The sequence below is a fragment of the Mustelus asterias genome, chromosome 4 (genome assembly GCF_964213995.1).
Source record: "Mustelus asterias chromosome 4, sMusAst1.hap1.1, whole genome shotgun sequence".
NCBI lineage: Eukaryota > Metazoa > Chordata > Chondrichthyes > Carcharhiniformes > Triakidae > Mustelus > Mustelus asterias.
Genome location: NC_135804.1, coordinates 36,440,453 through 36,461,333, shown reverse-complemented (window position 1 = coordinate 36,461,333; position 20,881 = coordinate 36,440,453). Strand labels below are relative to the sequence as shown.

General features: G+C 40.3%; 1 protein-coding gene across 4 annotated transcripts in view; it reads right to left on the bottom strand.

Moving 5' to 3' along the window:
* phkb (phosphorylase kinase, beta) overlaps positions 1-20,881 on the bottom strand; it is a 261,679-nt gene that overhangs the window by 125,334 nt on the left and 115,464 nt on the right. For all 4 annotated transcript variants that reach the window (XM_078210829.1, XM_078210828.1, XM_078210830.1 and 1 more), the window contains 3 exons: positions 14,915-15,010; positions 7,680-7,877; positions 4,509-4,566 (listed from right to left, as the gene is read on the bottom strand). In XM_078210829.1, the coding sequence (XP_078066955.1) occupies positions 4,509-4,566; positions 7,680-7,877; positions 14,915-15,010 (352 nt within the window). The remainder of the gene's footprint in view (positions 1-4,508; positions 4,567-7,679; positions 7,878-14,914; positions 15,011-20,881) is intronic.

Here is a 20,881-nt window from a genome sequence, read left to right as displayed (position 1 = left end):
TTTAATAAGTGCCACATATTAGGCTTCTCGAAAACTGAAGCTCTTGGAATAGAAAAGATTGCCTGAATACAAAATTGGCTAAGGGATAGAAAACAGAGTATTGTAATGAATGGCTTATATTTGGACCAGGAGAAGGTCTACAATGGCATTCCCAAAGTTCAGTACCAGGAGCACTGCTGTTTTTGATTTACATTAATGACTTGGACTTGGAATGAAACCAGTGAGGAAGATAGGAAGTAGTTTCAAGAGGACATTGACAGACTAGTGCAATTGTAGATGAAATCCAAAGCAGAAATGCGTGAGCATCACTGGCAGGTATTACAAGATGTGGAGATGCCGGTGTTGGACTGGGGTAAACACAGTAAGAAGTCTCACAACACCAGGTTAAAGTCCAACAGGTTTATTTGGTAGCAAAAGCCACTAGCTTTCGGAGAGCTTGCTGCTCCTTCGTCAGGTGAGTGGGAGTTCTGCTCACAAACAGGGCATATAAAGGCACATGATGTCTGTGTCAATATGCCCTGTTTGTGAACAGAACTCCCACTCACCTGACGAAGGGGCAGTGCTCCGAAAGCTAGTGGCTTTTGCTACCAAATAAACCTGTTGGACTTTAACCTGGTGTTGTGAGACTTCTTAAGGTATTACAAGATCCAGTTTTACCTAGTTGGCCAGTCAACTCCAGCCCAAACAGGCCTCAGGAGTTCCACACATGCGCAGATCAGGTGCGGATAGCGCATGCACACAACAGCATTTCGTAGTTCTTTGGGTGGAGGACAGGCCTAGTGTGCCTCCGTAAAAAAGAAAATGGCGTGAAAACTAAATCATGCACGGAGCGCAATAGTCCACAAGTATCTCAGGCAAAGGACGCGGAGTGTGGAGAGGGGTCCCAAAAGAGAGGTACAAAGAAGAGCCCCCCCAGGCAGGGGTCAAGAAGAGGTCCCAGTTAAGTAGAAAGATAGAGTAGCAGAGAAAGAAGCTCCAAATGAAAAAAGGCAATGGTTGGCAGACTGGGAGCTCAGAAGAAACCCTGAAGATGTAAGAAGGTAGCATAAGCTGGGTGAGGGCCCTTTGGAGCAGTAATATTCTGCTCACTACAGCCAAAAAGCTGAAGTTGTGCTTGCGAATTGGTGCGGGAATGTAGACATGGAATTCTAGAGAATGGAGTCTCAGGAGACGAGATTGAAACACTGAAAGGTGTGTGATCATTAGTGAGATCTTGGAAGGTGAAGACCTGAATCCCTGGTGAGAGAAACAGTGTTTAAATTAGATTGGTTGACTCACAGCATTTACTGACATCTGAGTGGATTGCTGGGAAATCCATGGAATCTATCTTGGTCGCATCTGATATTTATTGCGCAATGTGGTGTGTTCGACCACAGTTGCCTGTGAATGTACATGTACTGCACATTAACCCTGAATGTTAGAGTATAATATATATATATAGTAAATTGTTCTATCTTTCTGTCCTTGTATAAGTAAAATTTATCTTTATCTGTTCAAAACCTGTGGAATTTTGTGGATTTATTCTCTTAGCAAGTGTCTTGAAATTTTAAACAAACAGTTACTGGTCCCTAACCGGATGGTAGCAAACATTTGCAGGCTTGGTTCAGCATCATAACATAAGCAAGCACTTATGGTTGTTCCCTAAATTGGGCAGGAAAAATGAGGTGGGACCAGACATGGGTACAGTTTTAAAGGGGTTAAAAGAACAGAGAGACCCGGGGGGGGGAGGGGGGGGGGAGACGACGACACAGGATTGATTAAGAAATCAGTTAATAAAGCATACGCTTTATAAAGATACACTTTGTAAACATACACCTCTCACAGAGTGAAGAAGCCTAAAAGTTATGCTAAACCTACACCAAAACACTAGTTCAGACTCAGCTGGTGCACGGTGTCCAATTCTGGGCATCACTTTAGAAAGGATGAGTAGGTTTTGGATTGTCTACAGAAAAGATTTATAGACTAGTTCCCGGAATGACAGATAACATTTGCTCGGATAGACTGAAAAAGCTAGGGTTGTCATCCTTGCAATAGAGAAGGAGATTTAAAGAGGCGTTTAAAGTCATGAAGAGTTTATCTTCATGAAGAGATACAATAAATAAAGAGAAGCTGTTGCTAATGGCTGGAGAGTCAATAACAAGAAGGCAATGATTTTAGGTGAGCGGTAAAAGAATCAGGGGTGATATGAGTAAAAACTTTTTTATACAACAAATAGTTAGAACTTGAAATGAACTGTCTGATAGGGCAGTGGTTGCATATTCAATAGTTGCCTTCAAAAGGGATAAATATTTGAAGGAGAAAAAATTGCTAGGATATGGGGAAAGATCTGAGGAGTAGGGCTAATTAGATTCTTCTTCAAAAGAGTTTGTGTAGCCTCAATGGGCTGAATGGCTTCCCACTTTGCAATAATATTCTATGATTGCACAGAATTGACTGGATAGCAGTCACTTTTAAGGCAAAAGGGAAATTCCCCAACCTTGAACTTATTTATATTATTAACTTCCTCCAAAGATTTTATTACAGAAAATTAGTGTTCATTTATTTGTTTGTTCTGTCATAGTCTAACACACTTGTCAACTAACAAGTATGAAATGCTAACTAAACATGACAAGGTATCTTGAAAGTCTCTTTAATGTGGCAATAAGTGTCTTTTAAACATAGGAATTTGGAAGCAAATGTACACACAGATCACATTGTGGCTCATAGTCATGATATTCAGTTATTGAGGTATGATGCTCTGTCACATGCGTACGGAAGCCTCGTAACTATGGTATTGGACTAGTTATGAGTTCAAATCCCACCATGTTAACCAGACAAATGACTGTGAAATCAGACTGATTTACTGATGTTGTTCAGGGAGGGGAAGATGCAACTCCCCATCTGGTGTGGCCTATATATAATCACTCTTTACATGTGCTTGATTCTTAATGTTCACAGCAAATGGTTCAGCTATTTTAAAAAGGCTATAAACTAGAACAGCAAGATATTTAGAAGATGGAGCCACAAGCAGTAACCCAGCATCAGATTAAGATAATCCCAGCGCAGTTGAGGCTGCATTAGTCCTCTTGGTCAACTGAAGTCTGAACTGAGAAAGCTGCCCCACAGTCTAATCAAGCAACAACCCCATATAGTCATTTCAGACAGCCAACATCCGATTAGTGCAACTCTGAACCCATGGAATCTCAAACAAAGACTTGGCCAATTTGTTTATTTATTAGTGTCACAAGTAGGCTCACATTAACATTGCAATGAAGTTACTGTGAAAATCCCCTAGTCGCCACACTTCAGTGCCTGTGAGGGAGAATTTAGCATGGCCAATGCTAAATTCTTTCGGACTGTGGGAGGAAACCAGAGCACCCAGAGGAAACCCACGCAGACACAGGGAGGATGTGCAGAGTCCGCACAGACAGCGACCCAGGCTGGGAATCGAACAAGGTAGGCCATTTAAGACTGAGATGAGGAGAAACTTCTTTATTTAGAGGGTGGTGAACCTTTGGAATTCTCTACCACAAAAGGCTGTGGAGGGCAAGTCACTAGATATACGTAAGCAGGAAATAGGTAGATTTCTGGACTCGAAAGGCATCAAGACGTATGTGGAAAGCATGGGAGTGTGACATAGAGGTAGAGGATCAGCCATGACCATATTGAATGGTGGAGCAGACTTGAAGAGCCTAATGGCCTTCTCGTGCCCCTATTTTCTATGTTTCTAATAGCGGGTTACAGAAGTGCTCAGCAATGATCATTGCCAAAAAAAAATGCAAACCACCTCCTTCATGCCTTGATTCTTTATGCAATGTCACTATGGGTGGCATTATGGGAGCATAATCATCTTGAGCATGGCAGCATTTCATTTTCTAGGAAAGATGCCACTCACATCTTGAGAAGAAATGAAAAGAAATGCTTACTGCCATTTAAATATTAGAATCTAGCATCAATGTTCTTGCGAGTCATGAAACCACACATAAGCCACTTTGAGATCATTCAAAAAAAATGAACAGGTTTGGTTTCCCCCTATTATTTGATTCATATACAATCGTTGATTGGCACAGTGCAGAAAGAGGTCATTTGGCCATCAAATCTGCACTGGTTTTTGAAGGGCAATCCAACTGGTCCCACTGTCCTATTCTTTCCTGGTATACCTGCAAGTCCCCCCACCTCCCCCCCATCAAGTGCTTATCCAACCCCCCTTTGAAGGCAGCTATTAATCTGTATTCCAATCCTTGAAGTCAATAGAAATCAAGATTGGGAAATTGCATAATGGTGGTTGAATCAATATCACCCATTTTACATCATCAGCCATAACCAAAATTATGCTTGGAAACACTGGGAGCAACCAGTTTTATTTGTTACTTTCCAATTTTAACATTGCTTCTGTTCCTTGTTGAGAAAATCCAGTCATCTAACATAAACTATATATTTCTGGCCCATCATGAATCTGAACGTAACATGTACCACAAATTAAAGCAACAATTTATTTCCAAATAAAATAAAATACAAGTTCTACTCACCATCAATTATCAAGTAAATATGAAACAGGGGAAATTCACATTCAATGCCATCGAACAGCTATAAAATAAAAATAAGTTTCATATTTTGCATTAATGAATAGTATGTCATAAACACGGGGTTTATAAGATTGTTATGTTTCAAGGCAGTATCCTTAATTTAGGGCAAAAGGAAGAGAATAATATGACTTGTTCTGAAGTCTCCTTGACACCAGGTCTAGGAGAGGGGACTGTTTAAAAGTAAAGGAAGGTTCAGGTTGTTTTGCTGGGAAGAAGGTGCAAGGTGTTCACACTAGGAGACAACAGCAATTTCATCTGTGTTTACAGTGGTTAGATTAGTAGTCTCCAAAATCACAAGGTGTAGAGAATGTCAGATTGTAAACAGCTATGCTTTAAACCATCCAAGATAGAATAAAATGGGGGTCTAACAAATAGCCAATCAGCATTTCTACATGGATATATGGCTCATGAAATTCATACAGCAATGGAGCTGGGTTATGAGTAGGGAAAGGTTTCTAAGATATCCTTCATATTCACAGGTGCATGTCTGTCAGGATCCAGGAGACAGGGAGCAGCAAGAGGCTGAAAGTTTATTTGATACACTGTGCAGGAAAGCGGGTAGGTGTTCACACTTGGGTTAAAAAAAACAAATCCATGAGGACTTGAAATGAGGCTGAAAGATTTGGCTGGATCATGCCAGAGGAAGAATCTTCAGGAAAAAAGCCCTTACCGTGAAAGATAGTTCTGTGGTTAAAGGTTACCAGACTGGAAATGGAAAGGAAGGGAAGTAAGCCTTCAAGAGCCAAGAATCATTTTTGACTGGGTCTGGAAAAATTGAATAACTGCTTACGGGACAATGTAAGATATACCTATGAAGTGGATTTTCGGTTGTACTAAAAGTAAAAGGGGAAAGTTCTGTTCTGCAGTTTAAGTTATAGGTTTCCTATTAAGTAGTGTTTACTCATCTTGGTTCTAATCTGTTACAGTAAAAATCTTGCCATGTCATCCTTTCAGGCATCAAATAAAAGTTCAAATTTCTTTTTTCAAAGTTATCGGTCTCCACATGGATCAAATTCTTGCTGACATATAGCTTAAATACAAACCGTTTATTATGATAAAAGTATATATTACTCCTAAAAGTTCCTCTTTTATAGTTTGAACATCAAGTTTGAGCCATTTCAAATAATGAGAATAGGGCAAAAATATATTTTTATAAAATGTAGGTCAAGTTTGGACAGAAGTTTGTCCATTGTAATGAATATTTTTTTAAACACAGAATGAGCAGTAGGAAACAATCAGCTGATCCACCACTGTCTAAGCAAACAATGGTGAGTTGTTCTTATGTTGCAAGTTATTTTTGTGAACGGTGAGAACTGAGATTACAACAAATTACATAAATGCACATACATTTATTTGTCCAGAAAACAAGAATTTTTACATATAATTGCTAGTGGGCTATATCAAAATTCACATTTAATCATCAGTAAAATTTAAAAAGCAGATAGTGACAGGAACACCCTCTATAAAGTTTGTTCACCTTAGTTAGCAATCATCATGAATAAACAAGGCATTCTATGGAGAAATTTAAATTAAGAGCCATTGTTTCAATTGATTTTTTAAAACAAAACACATCTTAGGGGTAATAAATATTTTTTTAAATTCTCCAGAAGGGTTAAGCTTGATTTTTCAGGAATCATTTGAAGAGACATGTTGGCCACAACACTGAGTTGGTGTTTGTCCCTAGATGCAACACCCAATGGCCTAGAGACAAGAGGTAAGAAATGTTGGAATCTTTTATGCCTAGTGTGCTAGTTACAAATTAGGACATGCTTTAGAGTAGGATTCAGTTATTGGCAAATTTTCTAGTTGTATAAAATAAGTCACTTTTTACTAAAGTTACACCTGAGGCTTTTAAAATGCAACCCACCTCCTGGGAACAGATTGGCTGCTTGCTCCTGGTTCTGTCTGTGCAAAAGCTGGAAGTCGGCACGTTGGAGCTGGCTTCCGGGCACTCATCAATTTTTTGGCCATTTTAACCCCTCATCTACATCAGTCTACCCATCTCATTTATAGGCTCCCATATTTCAAAAGTTGGCTGTGATACATTTTAGGATTTCCTGAGAATTTATTAAGACACCATCCAAATGCAAGTTCTTTCTTTCATCCTTTGGCCTTTCAATCAGAAGAACGAATATTCTGTACAGTCCCAAATTAGAAATAAAATAGATTTAAGGTTGCTGTTTGGCATTGGCATAGTTGCATCATCGTTGGAAATTAGTTGAAATCCCAATCAGTATGTTCCTTATTCCAGCCGTGTAATAAAAGAAAGAAATGCATCGAGACAGTGCTTTTGATGGCCATCGGATGTCTCACAGCACTTTACAGGCAATGATACTTCTGAAATGCTGTCATTGTTGAGAAAACAAATACAAATAAACACCAAATAAAGGGGGCTCTTTACCCAGAAGGTCAAAAGTTAAGTGAGAACATTACATTTTTGGCTCTCAGCTTTTATCAGCCAGGTGTATTGTAAACCAAACCAGAGACAGAGGCTTGCCCTGCATGCCCCTCAGCAGAGTGAGGTGTGGCATGTAGTACTAAGAGAACAAGGACAATACACATTTTCCAAATGAAGGTTTATTTAAAAACAAACTAAAAAATATATATTTATTGGAATGCATTGGGCAGCACGGTGGCACAGAGGTGAGCACTACTGCCTCAAAGTGCCAGGGATCCGGGTTCACGTCTGGCCTTGGGTGACTGTGTGGAGTTTGCACGTTCTCCCCGTGTCGGTGTGGGTTTCCTCCAGGTGCTTCGGTTTCCTCCCACAGTCCAAAAATGTGCAGGTTTGGTGGACTGGCCATGCCTTTCAGTGTCCCAAGATGCGTAGGTTAGGGGGATTAGCAGGGTAAATACGTGAGGCGGGATTTTCTGGCCATGCTCGCCCCAAAACCAGAAAATCCCGCCAGAGGTCAATGGACCTTTCCATGCTCCACGTCTCTATGATGCCCATGGTGGACGGAACGGGAAAATTCACCATGTGGGGTTACGGGGATAGGATAGGGGATCGATTTTAATAAAGGTGGGTCAGTGCCGACTCGATGGACCAAATGGCCGCCTTCTGTACTGCAGGGATTCTATGATTATGATGATATATTGATTTGCCAGAAGTACCTTGATTTCTGCTGGTTTATAGTAACGTCGTGAATTGTCTTCCAAGCCTGTTCTGTATCCATCCCTTAAGAAGCGTTTCAATCCATATTTTCCTTTCAGCTTACGAATAACTTTCTCAAGCGTTTGATCAAACAAGGCATCATCATCCACTGCAAATGCAGGATAACTTATACAAGGCAGGAGAGCAGCATCTGTATTCTGGAAAAAAATATTGTAGTATATGATTAATCATTTTGTTGTGATTACCTAGCAACAAAATATTCCATATGATTCAAATAGATACAGTATATTAAATAATGGCCATAAATTTATATACAATTATTAATTTGAATGACAAACTATACTTTTACAAAGCCACACTTAAGCAGCTGTAATGATATAAACAAGAAATACCTTGGGACCAGTGGACAAAAATGAGTTTTGTATTAAATGTAAATTTGAGATTACACTGTACAAATGAGAAATTAAAGTTATGAAATTACATTTAAGTTGTGAAATACCACATAAATGTCAGTTAATTAGACCCTAGAATGAGAAGTTAAACACCGAACTATGAAATCCAAACATTTAAGTTGTTTTTCTATTTCTCGTCAATTTGATACCTTGCCCAATTCACCATTATTTATATATGGACCTGGACATAAAGTGCCAGCACATCTCTCGCAGTAATGTCAAGCCAGATTTAGTCCTCAGCTGCCATCTACATTTGTTCACGAGTATACATTCTGGCTTACTTTAACTAAGTAACAATTGCAAGGCAAGTGTAGCATCTTGCTTACTACTCCGAGTGGGATGAATTAAATCAAACTGGAAATTAAGCCTGGAACCTTTCCTGTGTGTATGTCACAGCTGGTCTATGGATAAATTTGCAAAGCCATTGTGGAAATCATACATCATAGTGTAATATTGCCTTTACGAAATGACAAGAGGAGAACAGAGCACATAAAACTGTAATGCGAACATGGATTTCTGAACATACCATGAACGATGAAATTAAACTCTAACAACTTATAAATAACATTAAAACCTTGAAATTAAATTATTGCCTTAAATTCTCTGCAACTTGCTACTCTTTACAATTTACGAATGATTCTTCTGTTAGAGCATACATTGGTTAATAATAGCAGCTTTTTAAAAATGGGCTAATTACAAAATATAATGACTAATTACAAAATATAATGACTAATATAAGGATCAGTCATGGATTGATGCGCAACCTGTGGTCTGCAATGGGAGCCAGCACATTGAAAATATATAATAGAGGAAACGAATCATCAGAGATGGCCAACATAAAAAGAATAGTTGTCCTGGTTCCTCCACGCCGACACTATAGTTAAGAAAGCCCACCTCTACTTTCTTAGGAGGCTAAGGAAATTCAGCACGTCCACTACGACTCTCACCAATCTTTACAGATATACCATAGCAAGCATTCTTTCCAGATGCATCACAGCTTGATATAACTCCTGCTCTGACTAAGACCGCAAGAAACTATACAGAGTTGTGAACGTAGCCCAGTCCATCATGCAAATCAGCCTCCCATCCATTGACTCCGTCTACACTTCCCGCTGCCTTGCAAAAGCAACCAGTATAATCAAGGACCCCACACACCCCGGACATACTCTCTTCCACCTTCTTCCGTCGGGAAAAAGATACAAAAGTCTGAGGACATGTACCAACCAACTCAAGAACAGCTTCTTCCCTGCTGCCATCAGACTTTTGAATGGACCTACCTTATATAAAGTTGATCTTTCTTTGACTGTAACACCATAATCTGCACCCTCTTCTTCCCTATGTACTAAATGAATGGTATGCTTTGTTTGTATAGTGTAAGAAACAATAATTTTCACTGTATACCAATGCATGTGACAATAATAATAAATCAAATCACATGGAGCAGAGTAGGATTTTCCAGTCCGGTCGAAGGCAATGGACGTTTGAATAACTCATCACATTTTATGGCCTCACCCCACCATGACCGGGTCATAAAATTCCACCCCTTGTTGCTAAAGGACTTGCCAAAAAATTGTTTCACGTACGTTAGGAAAATTTGTCCTGTGCATAGTAAAAGTGGTATTACATAGGTGACAGGGTTATCAAGAGTATATAATGAAGGGAATAAAGAACCTATAGTTGAATGGTTTTATGTAGACCATAAGATTAGGAGCAGAATTAGGCCACTCGGCCCATCGAGTCTGCTCCGCCATTCAATCATGGCTGATTTTTTTTCTCATCCCCATTCTCCTGCCTTTTCCCCACAACCCCTGATCCCCTTATTAATCAAGAACCTATCTATCTCTGTCCTAAAGACACTCAATGACCTGGCCTCCACAGCCTTTTGCGGCAGAGTTCCACAGAATCACCACTCTCTGGCTGAAGAAATTCCTCCTCATCTCTGTTCTGAAGGATCGTCTCTTTACCCTGAGGTTGTGCCCTCTGGTTCTAGTTTTTCCTACTAATGGAATCATCCTTTTCACGTCCACTCTATCTAGGCCTCGCTGTATCCTGTAAGTTTCAATAAGATCACCCCTCATTGTTCTAACCTCCAACGAGTGCAGATCCAGAGTCCTCAACCGTTCCTCATACGACAAGCTCTTCATTCCAGGAATCATTCTTGTGAACCTCCTTTGGACCCTTTCCAAGGCCAGCACATCCTTCCTTAGGTGCGGGGCCCAAAACTGCTCACAATATTCCAAATGGGGTCTGACCAGAGCCTTATACAGCCTCAGAAGTACACCTCTGCTCTTGTATTTTAGCCCTCTCGACATGAATGCTAACATTGCATTTGCCTTCCCTAACTGCCGAATTAACCTGCATGTTAACCTTAAGAGAATCTTGAACAAGGACTCCCAAGTCCCTTTGTGCTTCTGATTTCCTAAACATTTTCCCATTTAGAAAATAGTCTTTGCCTCTATTCTTCCTTCCAAAGTGCATAACCTCACACTTTTCCACATTGTATTCCATCTGCCAGTTCTTTGCCTATTCTCCTAGACTGTCCAAGTCCTTCTGCAGCCCTCCTGCTTCCTCAAAACTACTTGCCCGTTTAAATATCTTTGTATCATCTGCAAACTTAGCAACAGTGCCTTCAGTTCCTTCTTCCAAATCGTTAATGTATATTGTGAAAAGTTGTGGTCCCAGCACTGACCCGAGGCACACCACTAGTCACCGTCTGCCATCCTGCAAAGGACCCCTTAATCCGCACTCTCTGCCTTCTGCCAGTCAGCCAATCCTCTATCCATGCCAGGATCTTACCCTTAACGCCATGGGCTCTTAACTTATTTAACCGTCTCCTATGCGGCACCTTGTCAAAGGCCTTCTGGAAATCTAAATAAATCACATCCACTGGTTGTCCTTTATTTAACTTCCTTGTTACCTCCTCAAAGAACTCGAACAGGTTTGGCAGACATGACCTCCCCTTGATGAAGCCGTGCTGACTCAGTCCTATTTTATCATGCACTTCCAAATATTCCACGATCTCATCTTTAATAATGGACTCTAAAATCTTGCCAATGACCAAAGTCAGGCTAACTGGCCTATAAATTCCTCTCTGCTGCCTCCCTCCCTTCTTAAACGGCGATGTTAGCTACTTTCCAGTCCTCTGCGACTCTCCCTGCCTCCAGTGATTCCTGAAAGATCACCACCAATGCCTCCACACTTTCCTCAGCTATCTCTTTTAGAATCCTGGGGTGTAGTCCATCCAGGTGATTTATCCACCTTCAGACCTTTCAGTTTCCCCAGAACCTTCACCTTAGTGATGGCCACTACACTCATCTGCGCCCCCTGATTCTCCTGGAGCTCTGGCATCCCATTGGTGTACTACAGCCATATTAATGTTTTGGCCAAATACCAGACAAAATAGCCGCAGAAACCTAAAGGACCGAGATTCAATCTCAGTATCGAAAGGAGAAAGAACTCATAGAATCTTACAGTGCAGAAGGAGGCCATTTGGCCCATCGAGTCTGCACTGACCACAATCCCACCCAGGACCGATCCGCTTAACCCCATGCATTTATCCCAGCTAGTACCCTGACACTAAGGGGCTATTCAGCATGGCCAACCCACCTAACCCACACATCTTTGGAGAGGTGTTAAAAATCATGAGCAGTCTGGAAAGAGCGGATCGGAACAAACTGTTTCCAAGGCAGAAGAGTCAAGGACCAGGGGACACAAATTTAGGGTGGTTGGAAAAAGAACCACCGGCGAAGTGAGGGAAATATTTTTGCTGCAGAACGGTTAAGATTTGGAATTCACTGTTCTACTCCAGAAAGCCAGTTGGCAAAGTTTGATGCTGGAATCAATCACGACTCAACCTTATATTTATTTAGAGCGAAACCAGCATAAACCTTCTATCTTAACCACATCCCTGTTTGTGCATCTCTTTACATGTACTCATGTGAAACACGTATCACTGGTCTCCATCTGTTTACAATTAAACACAATTGATATACAATTAATATGCACCGTTTGAAAGTGTGGTGGTGGCAGAGTCAACTGTGGATTTCTAAAGAGTGCTGGTTAGATATCTGGAGAGAGGAAAATGCAGATCCACAGGGAAAGGGCAGGGCACTGGGACTATTTGAATTGCTCTTGCTGAGAATCAGCATGCACACGATGGAATGAACGGACTCCTCATGTACTGCAACCATTCTATTATTTTCAGATATCCTCGATATCCAATAATGGCGGTATTACTTCTGATGAGATAAGAATGTCAGTTTAATTTCTATCAGTTATTTTGTGACACCTATCCTCTTTTCAACCACTAGTGTAATTTAATTGAAATTTTCAAAGCTCTGTGGATTTATAACATCAGTTTCATAGCCTCGCACCAATTTCAAATAGTATGACCATAATGTGAAAGCAAAATACTGCAGAAAATGCTGTAAAGCTCAGCTGGTCAGGCAGCAACTGTGGAGAGAGAAACAAAGTTAATGTTTTGAATCCGTATACAGATGCTGCCAGACCTACCGCGTTTTTCCAGCATTTTCTATTTTTATTGGCCATAATGCGAATTCAGTCATTGTTCATTACCCCTTATGCAAACACTGACTAATATCTATCCGGAGGCTCCAGTCATTATAATCAACATATATTTGTGTAAGAAAATGCTCTCTATTCCAGTGCTTCCCAAACAATTTTCCAATGTGATTGCATTTTAATTTCAGGAAATCAACATTACTCCAGCCGCAAAAAAATACAAAACACCAATAAAGCAATATAATAGCATTATATAATTTTAAAATTTGGTGTATTATAAAACAAGATATAAAGCCATCATATACATATGAACATCTGTATTTTAATCTTTGTAAAAATGTACTTATGTCACTGTCAGGCAAGCTCTCCATATTCCCCAGTGACAGAAGACTCAATGAAGCCCTTCTCATTTTGCTTCCTGGACCAAAATGGCTGCAAATGCACTTTTCTACCTATAAAGATGGCGGCCAGTAACCCTGGGAGCAGCCCTGAATTGGGACCAAGTCTTGGAGAAGAGGGAGCTTGCGACTGCATCCGCTGTTTCTGTGGTCCCAGAAGGAGAAGTGAATGAATCCTCAAGATCTTGCAATGCATAAGCGAACTATTGGGTGAAACTAGGAAGTTAAATGGAAACTGGATTTATATTCTTAAGGCTTGACACACGACAAGTTTAAGATTGTATTGCTATCTTTGTTTACAGAAAAGCTTGCTTTTGTTTAAAAAAAACATGTAATCTTGTGGCATAGTTCTTCCAGATGATCACTGGTTGTACAAATTTCTTTTTAACGGTTAGCGATCTCTCTGGGGATCGGAACACTACACTGCCAAAAACAAAACAGAAAAATCTCCTGCCGTGTTAAAAAGAAAACTAATCAACAGGAACCCGACTCTTCCCACTTTTTCCCCAGACCTACTATTAAAAAAATTTAAACAACTACACTTTTGAACATATCTGGGACAGCACTGTGGCACAGTGGTTAGCACTGCTGCCTCACAGCACCAGGGAACCGGGTTCGATTCCTGGCTTGGGTCACTGTCTGTGCAGAGTCTGCACATTCTCCCAGTGTCTACGTGTGTTTCCTCTAGGTGCTCCGGTTTCCTCCCACGGTCCAAAAGACGTGTTGGTTAGGTGAATTGGCCATGCTAAATTCTCCCTTAGTGTACCCCAACAGGTGCCGGAGTGTGGAGACTAGGGGATTTTCACAGTAACTTCATTGCAGTGTTAACGTAAGCCTACTTGTTACATCAATAAATAAACTTTTATGAACTATAAAACTTTATTTCTGAGGCTCCAGCCTCCGTATATAACTTGTACAGCTTAGAGATAACAGTACAGCAATCGTAAAAGAAAACTTACCAAAAAGAGAGAAGATATACCCAAACCGATAGCTTCATTAATTGAGATCACGTTACCCACACCACACGGGAACTCACCTAAATCAAGCCCCTTCATTTGTCAAATTTCTCCAATTCAAATGCTCACAGCACAACACCACTTCTCATAATACTGTTAATGTTATTCAAATAAGACCATAAGAATTAGGCCACTCGGCCCATCGAGTCTGCTCTGCCATTCAATCATGGCTGATATTTTTCTCATCCCCATTCTCCTGCCTTTTCCCTATAACCCCTGACCCCCTTATTAATCAAGAACCTATCTATCTCTGCCTTAAAGACACTCAATGACTGGCCTCCACAGCCTTCTGCGGCAAAGAGTTCCACAGATTCACCACTCTTTGGCTGAAGAAATTTCTCCTCATTTCTATTTTAAAGGATCATCCCTTTAGCCTGAGGTTAATCACTAAGATGAATGCTCCCCGAGATTTCGAAGGAACTCACACAGAAATAATAATGCTGCTGTCAAAATAAGCAAACTCATTATAAACATAAGCCACTAAGGTTTGCAGTTTGAGAACAGGAAACTTTTGACAACTTAACACTAAGGATAAGCACAAACGCACAACATCAAAGAAACAACTTGCACCAGTGAGAATGCTGAGTTTTGTTTAAGCAGCCTAGGACTGATCAATCAAACTTTTAATACATCCATTACTTAACTGAAATGCTAATGGCGAGTGAAAATTGCTTCTTGACAGGAACCAGCAATAGCCAATACTTATTGATCAAAAAATTCTGAAGGTGGATTCGTAAATCAGTATTTTCTTTCACACTCTCGAAACCAAAGAGCGTTCAAAAATAAAAAAAAACATTAGCTATGTAGAAGCATTTACCTATTCTTTTGTAAGGATGTTCCTACTTACATGTGACCTTGATTCTCGTGGAAGCAGTGAACACAAGGTTTGTCTGTTCCGATTGTGCGCATCAAAATCAACAAAAATGACGGACCAAGAACATCCCTGTAAATAAAGTTAAGAGTGATAATCCATTTACATCATACCTTATATAGACTGATTAATGTAAACACACATACAAGTAGTGATTTTTGGTATTAGATTTAAAATGCCCAGACAACAACAACTTGTACTTTAATAGCACCTTTAACAGAGTAAAACACCCCAAGGCAATTCACAAGAGCAATTTTCAAACAAAACGTTGACACCAAAGGCTTTGAAATTGCGACATATGAGCTGGAACATCCTAAAATCTATACACCATGTGAATGGAGCTATTAGACCGTCTACCACTTAACAAAGGAGATGAGCAACTCTGATCCCTGCTATAAAGGGAAGAGCAAGAAAAAGGGTCGATAAGCTAAGGCTTTTTAGCATTAAAAATATGTGTCTCAACAGAAATCTTAGAGAGGTATGTGATATGTAGCAGGGTACAAGAAATAAACCTAATACTTACATGTTTACATGAGCAGAAGCACAGTTTTAAAATTGTAAATGTTAAATGCAGGACTGGTGTATATCTTTAACCAGAAAAGGGTCAACAACTGGTATATGTTGCACGGAAGCATAATTGAAATCAGGATACTGGCCTTATTTAAGAAACAGCAAGATGTGGAGATGGGTTTTTAGTTTACTCATTCATGGGATGTGGGCATCGCTGGCTAGGCCAGCATTCACTGGCCATCCCTAATTGCCCTTGAGAAGGTGCTGGTGAACTGCCTTTTTGAATCACTGTAGTCCAGGTGGCGTAGGTACACCCACAGTGCTGTTAGAAAGAGAGTTCCAGGATTTTAATTCAGTGACAGAGAAGGAACGTCATTATATTTCCAAATCAGGTTGGTGCTTGGCTTGGAGGGGAACTTGGAGGCATTCCCATGCACCTGCTATCCTTATCCTTCTAGGTGGTAAAGGAGACTTGGCGAGTAACTCCAGTGCATCTTTTCTTATGGTACACAGTGCTGACACGGTGCATGATAGTGGAGGGAGTGAATGTTTAAGATGGTGGATGGGGTGCCAACCAAGCAGGTTGCTTTGTCCTGTGCAGTGTCAAGCCTCTTGAGTGTTGGAGCTGCACTCGTTCAGCAAGATCTGATTTGTGTCTTGTAGATGGTGGACAGGCTTTGGGAAGCCAGCAGGTGAGTTACTCTCCACACAGATCACAGCCTCTGACATGCTCTTGTAGCCACAGTATTTATATGGCTTTTACAGTTCATTTTCTGGACAGTGGCAACCCCAGGCTGTTGACAGTGGGACATTCAGCAACAATAATATCATTGACTGTTAAGGGAAGATGGTTAGATTCACTCTTGTTGGCAATTGTCATTACCCGACACTCGTGTGCCGTGAATGTTATTGCCATTTATCAGCACAAGTCTGAGTATTGTCCAGCTTCTTCTTGTATATGGGCACAGACTCTTCGGTATCGGAGATAGCGAATTGTGCAATCATCTGTGAACATCTCCACTTCTGACCTTAAGATGGAGGGAAGGCCATTGATGAAGCAGATGAAGTTGGGCTAGGACACTACCCTGAGAAACTCCTGCAGCGATGTTCTGGCACTGAGTTTATTGACCGCCAACAATCAAAATGGTCTTCCTTTCTGCTATGTATGATTCCAACCAGTGGCGAGTTTCCCCTGATTCTCATTTACATCAGTTTTTATAGCGCTCCATGATGCCACACTCAGTCAAATGCGGCCTTGATATCAAGGGCAGCCACTCTCACCTCACCTCTTGAGTTCAGCTTTTCTGTCCATGTTTGGACTAAGGCTATAATTAGGTCTGGAGCTGAGTGGCCCCAGCAGAACACAAATTGAGTGTCAGTGAGGAGGTCTTTGCTGAGTAAGTGCCGCTTGATAGAACAATCAACGACACCTTCTAGCATTTTAGCTGGTTAGAAACATAACTGAAGATTATGAAGATTAAGACATTGATGGATACAACATTTGATGAAACTTGTGGGTTCAGCCTCTTTGGGAACTCAGCTATATCATTATTAGCCAGGGTTGATTAATGCAGATTTGAACCAAAGGATTATTTTGTTAAACCTTTAATGTATTGGATCAGAGTAATTCCACAACGATTTATCTTTTTGAAGTATTATCTTATTATTCACTTTAAACAGTTGGTTGAACAAGTCTGGGAGATTTCACGTGCAGCAAATTGTACATCAATTGGAAGGAAATGACTTGGCGGCTCTTTGTTCCTCTGATTTGGTTTTGTGCATGTGTCCCCACTGTAAAACTCACTATTGACATCTGCATTTTCAGCACCAAGGGACCATGTTCTGGAACTCCTTTCCTAATCAACTGCTCCCCTCATCCACACTTGACCCTGCTCAACTTATTTCTCAAAAAATTTCCTTAAAAATAGGCCGTCTTGATTAGGATTTTGGTCACCAGTCCTAATATTTCCCTCCTTTATTTAGCACTGAGTTTTAACTTTATGCCTTTGCAAAGCACCATAGACTGATTTCTACATTAAAGATGTTATATAATTACAAGTTATTGTTGATGCATTTCTGTCATTTTGTACAAGTCTAAAAAATAAAATTTCAGGGACTATTTTGCCAGGAGGTGGTATTCGTCTTTAATCGATTTTCAGCCTCGTTAATAGAACCCATTTTACAAAACCCCTCAGCTGCTCTGATGAGGTAGATTAAATGCTGGGGGCTGATTCAGAGGCATCCAACCCCAGACGAAGCACCATAAACTGAAGATGGTAGGTCACAGTATTGCTAAAAATATGTTGTTATGGAAACAGAGCTATAGTGTAATAGCCAGGAGCTATAGTAGTGCTTTAAAAAAATAAAATACTCTTCCTCATTTTGTTTTTATGCAGAAATTCCTATTTCCAGCCTTTCTCCCTCCGTTATAATGTGAAGAGTTCATAATAAATTTAGTTTACCAATTGAAACTTTAAAACAAAAAATTGACACGTTCAAATATTCTTATTTAAACTTAAAACATGTCAATATTCTTAAAGGGGAATTCAGAATATTAACTTTTTAACGTTTATATAAAAATATTTGAACGTGTCAGTCTTGCACTGAAGGCAGTGCATTTTCTTTCTTCTGAAGTGGGGAAATTGAAATAATTCCACATCAAAACTGATACTAAGATTAATAGCTTTGAAATAGGCAAATGCAGTTATAAGCATTAACAGCTTTAAAGAGCAGCGATTAGAGCCCTTTCTCAGCATGAGTGTGGGAAAGTAACAATCACAAACTTAATGATCTTCACAGGTTGGGTAAACAGAAGTGTGGTAAGAAGCACAGGCCTCAGCCATCAGTGAGATAAAGGGAACAACTGCAGCCTGTATAATTCTGCTGATTAGGATTTTATAGTGCAAGTGCGATAAGCAAAAGATATAAATAAGATACACAGTCTTTGCATCAGAGACACCCTGTAGAAGCAGGCTGTCTTGCCCCAAGCCCGCTTGTAAATAAAAGTCTGTGTTACTGCAACATACAGACTTCAGTGATTTCAATCTTTTGCCACAACAATTTGGCATAGGTGGCAGTATCTTGGCAATACTGGGCAGTGGCACCGGATCGAACGCTGACAGCAGGCAATGGATGAATATGTTCATTTGCCACCCATTAGACAGGGCAGTCAACATATGAAATGGGAAGCTGGTGGGTCAGTTTGAGGATCTGAAGCAGCATACAATTCTGAATATAGTAACTAAAGATAGTATAGTGCTGGTTCTTTAGTTAAACATGAAGGGAAGGAGTATTGTACTTGGTAAACTGAAGTAATAATAAAAACGGTGTAGAACGTTTCCTAGTGTCTGGTGAAGTCAGTACTCTGCTACGATAAAACGGTATCGAATATTTCCTTGTGTCCAGTGTAGTGAGAAAACTGATGAGTCAAAATATATTGAACATTTTCTGTTGTCCGGTGTAGTGAGAAGACCAGTGCAGTAAAATGGTATTAAATATTTCCGAGGGTATGATGGAGTGAGTAAACCGGTGCGATAAAACGGCATCGAATGTTTCCTTGGGCGGGATTTTCCGGCTGCGTTCGCCCCAGAGCCGGAAAATCCCACCCGAGATTAACAGACCTTTGCATGGTCCATGTCCCACCAGCTATGAGTCTGGTGTGGGCGGGGTGGGAAAATTCCACCCCTAGTGTCTGGTGTCATGAGAAAATCGATGCGGTAACATGGTACTGAATGTTTCCTGTTGTCCACTATTGTGAGAAAACTGATGAAGTAAAACAATATCAAGCATTTCCTCGTGTCCAGTGGAATGAATAAACAGGGGTGCTAATAAAAATTAAATATTTCCTAGTGTTCAGTGCAGAGAGAGAACCGGTGAAGTAAAACGGTATTGAACGCTTCCTAGTGTTCGGTGTAGTGAGAAAACCTGTGTGGTGAAATGGTATCAAACGTTTCCGAGTGTCCAGTGAAGTGAAGGAAAAATAAAACTTGGGTCGGGGAAGGATCTATTTCCTAGTAAGAAGACAACATCAGTAGTCAAACTATAAGCCTAATATCAAACATGACAGATAAAAGTTTAGATTGGGGACTTGAAGGGTTAGTCGCTGAGATTTTACCAAAATATTAAAAGGTAAACAAAAAGTGAATTGATACAAGTCCCCAAAATATTTTTTCCTTGGGGAGAGTGAGTGAATGAGTGCGAGAGAGAGAGAAAGTTACTCATAGGGCTTTTAATGAGCAGCGATGGGCAGAAGCTGAGGAAACATGAGCTTTGATCGTTTTAATTGTCAATTTAGGTGGAAGCCTTGAAGATTCCTTACTCCCCACTGCTTCTTGAAGCATCATTCAGGGTAAGAAAGTTTTATGTTACTAAGATGTTATGTGGTTAGAGATATACATTTCTTTATACAGGTGTGCTTGTATGCAATGAAGAATTTTTTAATAAGCTTCCATGTGTTTTCTTCCCCAAATTGTCATTTGTGTGTGGAGTTAAAGATCTCACACTGAGGATTATGAGTTAGATTCTGGCCAAAATCACAATTCAAATATTCTTTAAAGAAATAACAGTTTTTGTTTTCCTGGGTCTGAAACAAACCAGTCTTTGCATCATCCTCTTGCAGACTACTAGGGAGCTAACTCTTTCAGATAGCAACTTGAAACTGTTAGACTGATGAATTAATCCATTCTACCTCAAGCACAATGGACCCGTGTGCTGTATTTAGAGATTTTTGGCAAAGTTAAAGAATAACAACACTGCTGTTTGAATCTGGGAAATTTTTAAAATGGAAAAGATCAGGCGCAATCTAGTGGAGTACCTTTGAGAAAACAAATATTGTTTAAGGAAAAGGCGGCAAAGAAGCAAAACACGTTAGTGCCTGGAATCAAATAGGAGTGTTTGATTTCTGTTTCAGAGATATTATGAGAATACTTTATTGACTGTAAAGGCTTTCCAAACAAACTGTAAAGTCTCTTCAAACGAACTGAATAAGATAAGAAGGTAACTATTGCAGAGAGAATTCCCTGGAAGTGAAACTCCTGAGCCATTGAAAGATAGGATAAGAAGGTGTGTTGTAGAATTGTGTTGACAGCTTAAGGAATTGAAGTCCGGGGTGAGACAGCAGCAAGAGTAGTAGACTAGGAAAGAAGGGAGGGTGAGTGGTTCCCCAGGACATGCCAGAATTAGGGGGTAAGGTAATGGTTAAGGAAGCACCTGACTGATCTGAATCTACCGCTCGATGGCAAGGACTCCACTGGATGATGACAACTAGTGACATGTTTATGTTTGGAAGCATTGGTCACAGGTGAAACCTTACATCTCTCAGTCTATTTCTGTCAGCAGGAATGCAACCAGCAGCTTGTTTAACTATTCTGTTTCAGACAAATCCTCAAAGCAATGGAAATCTGGAGGACAGCAGCCGCAGTGATCACACTCTTA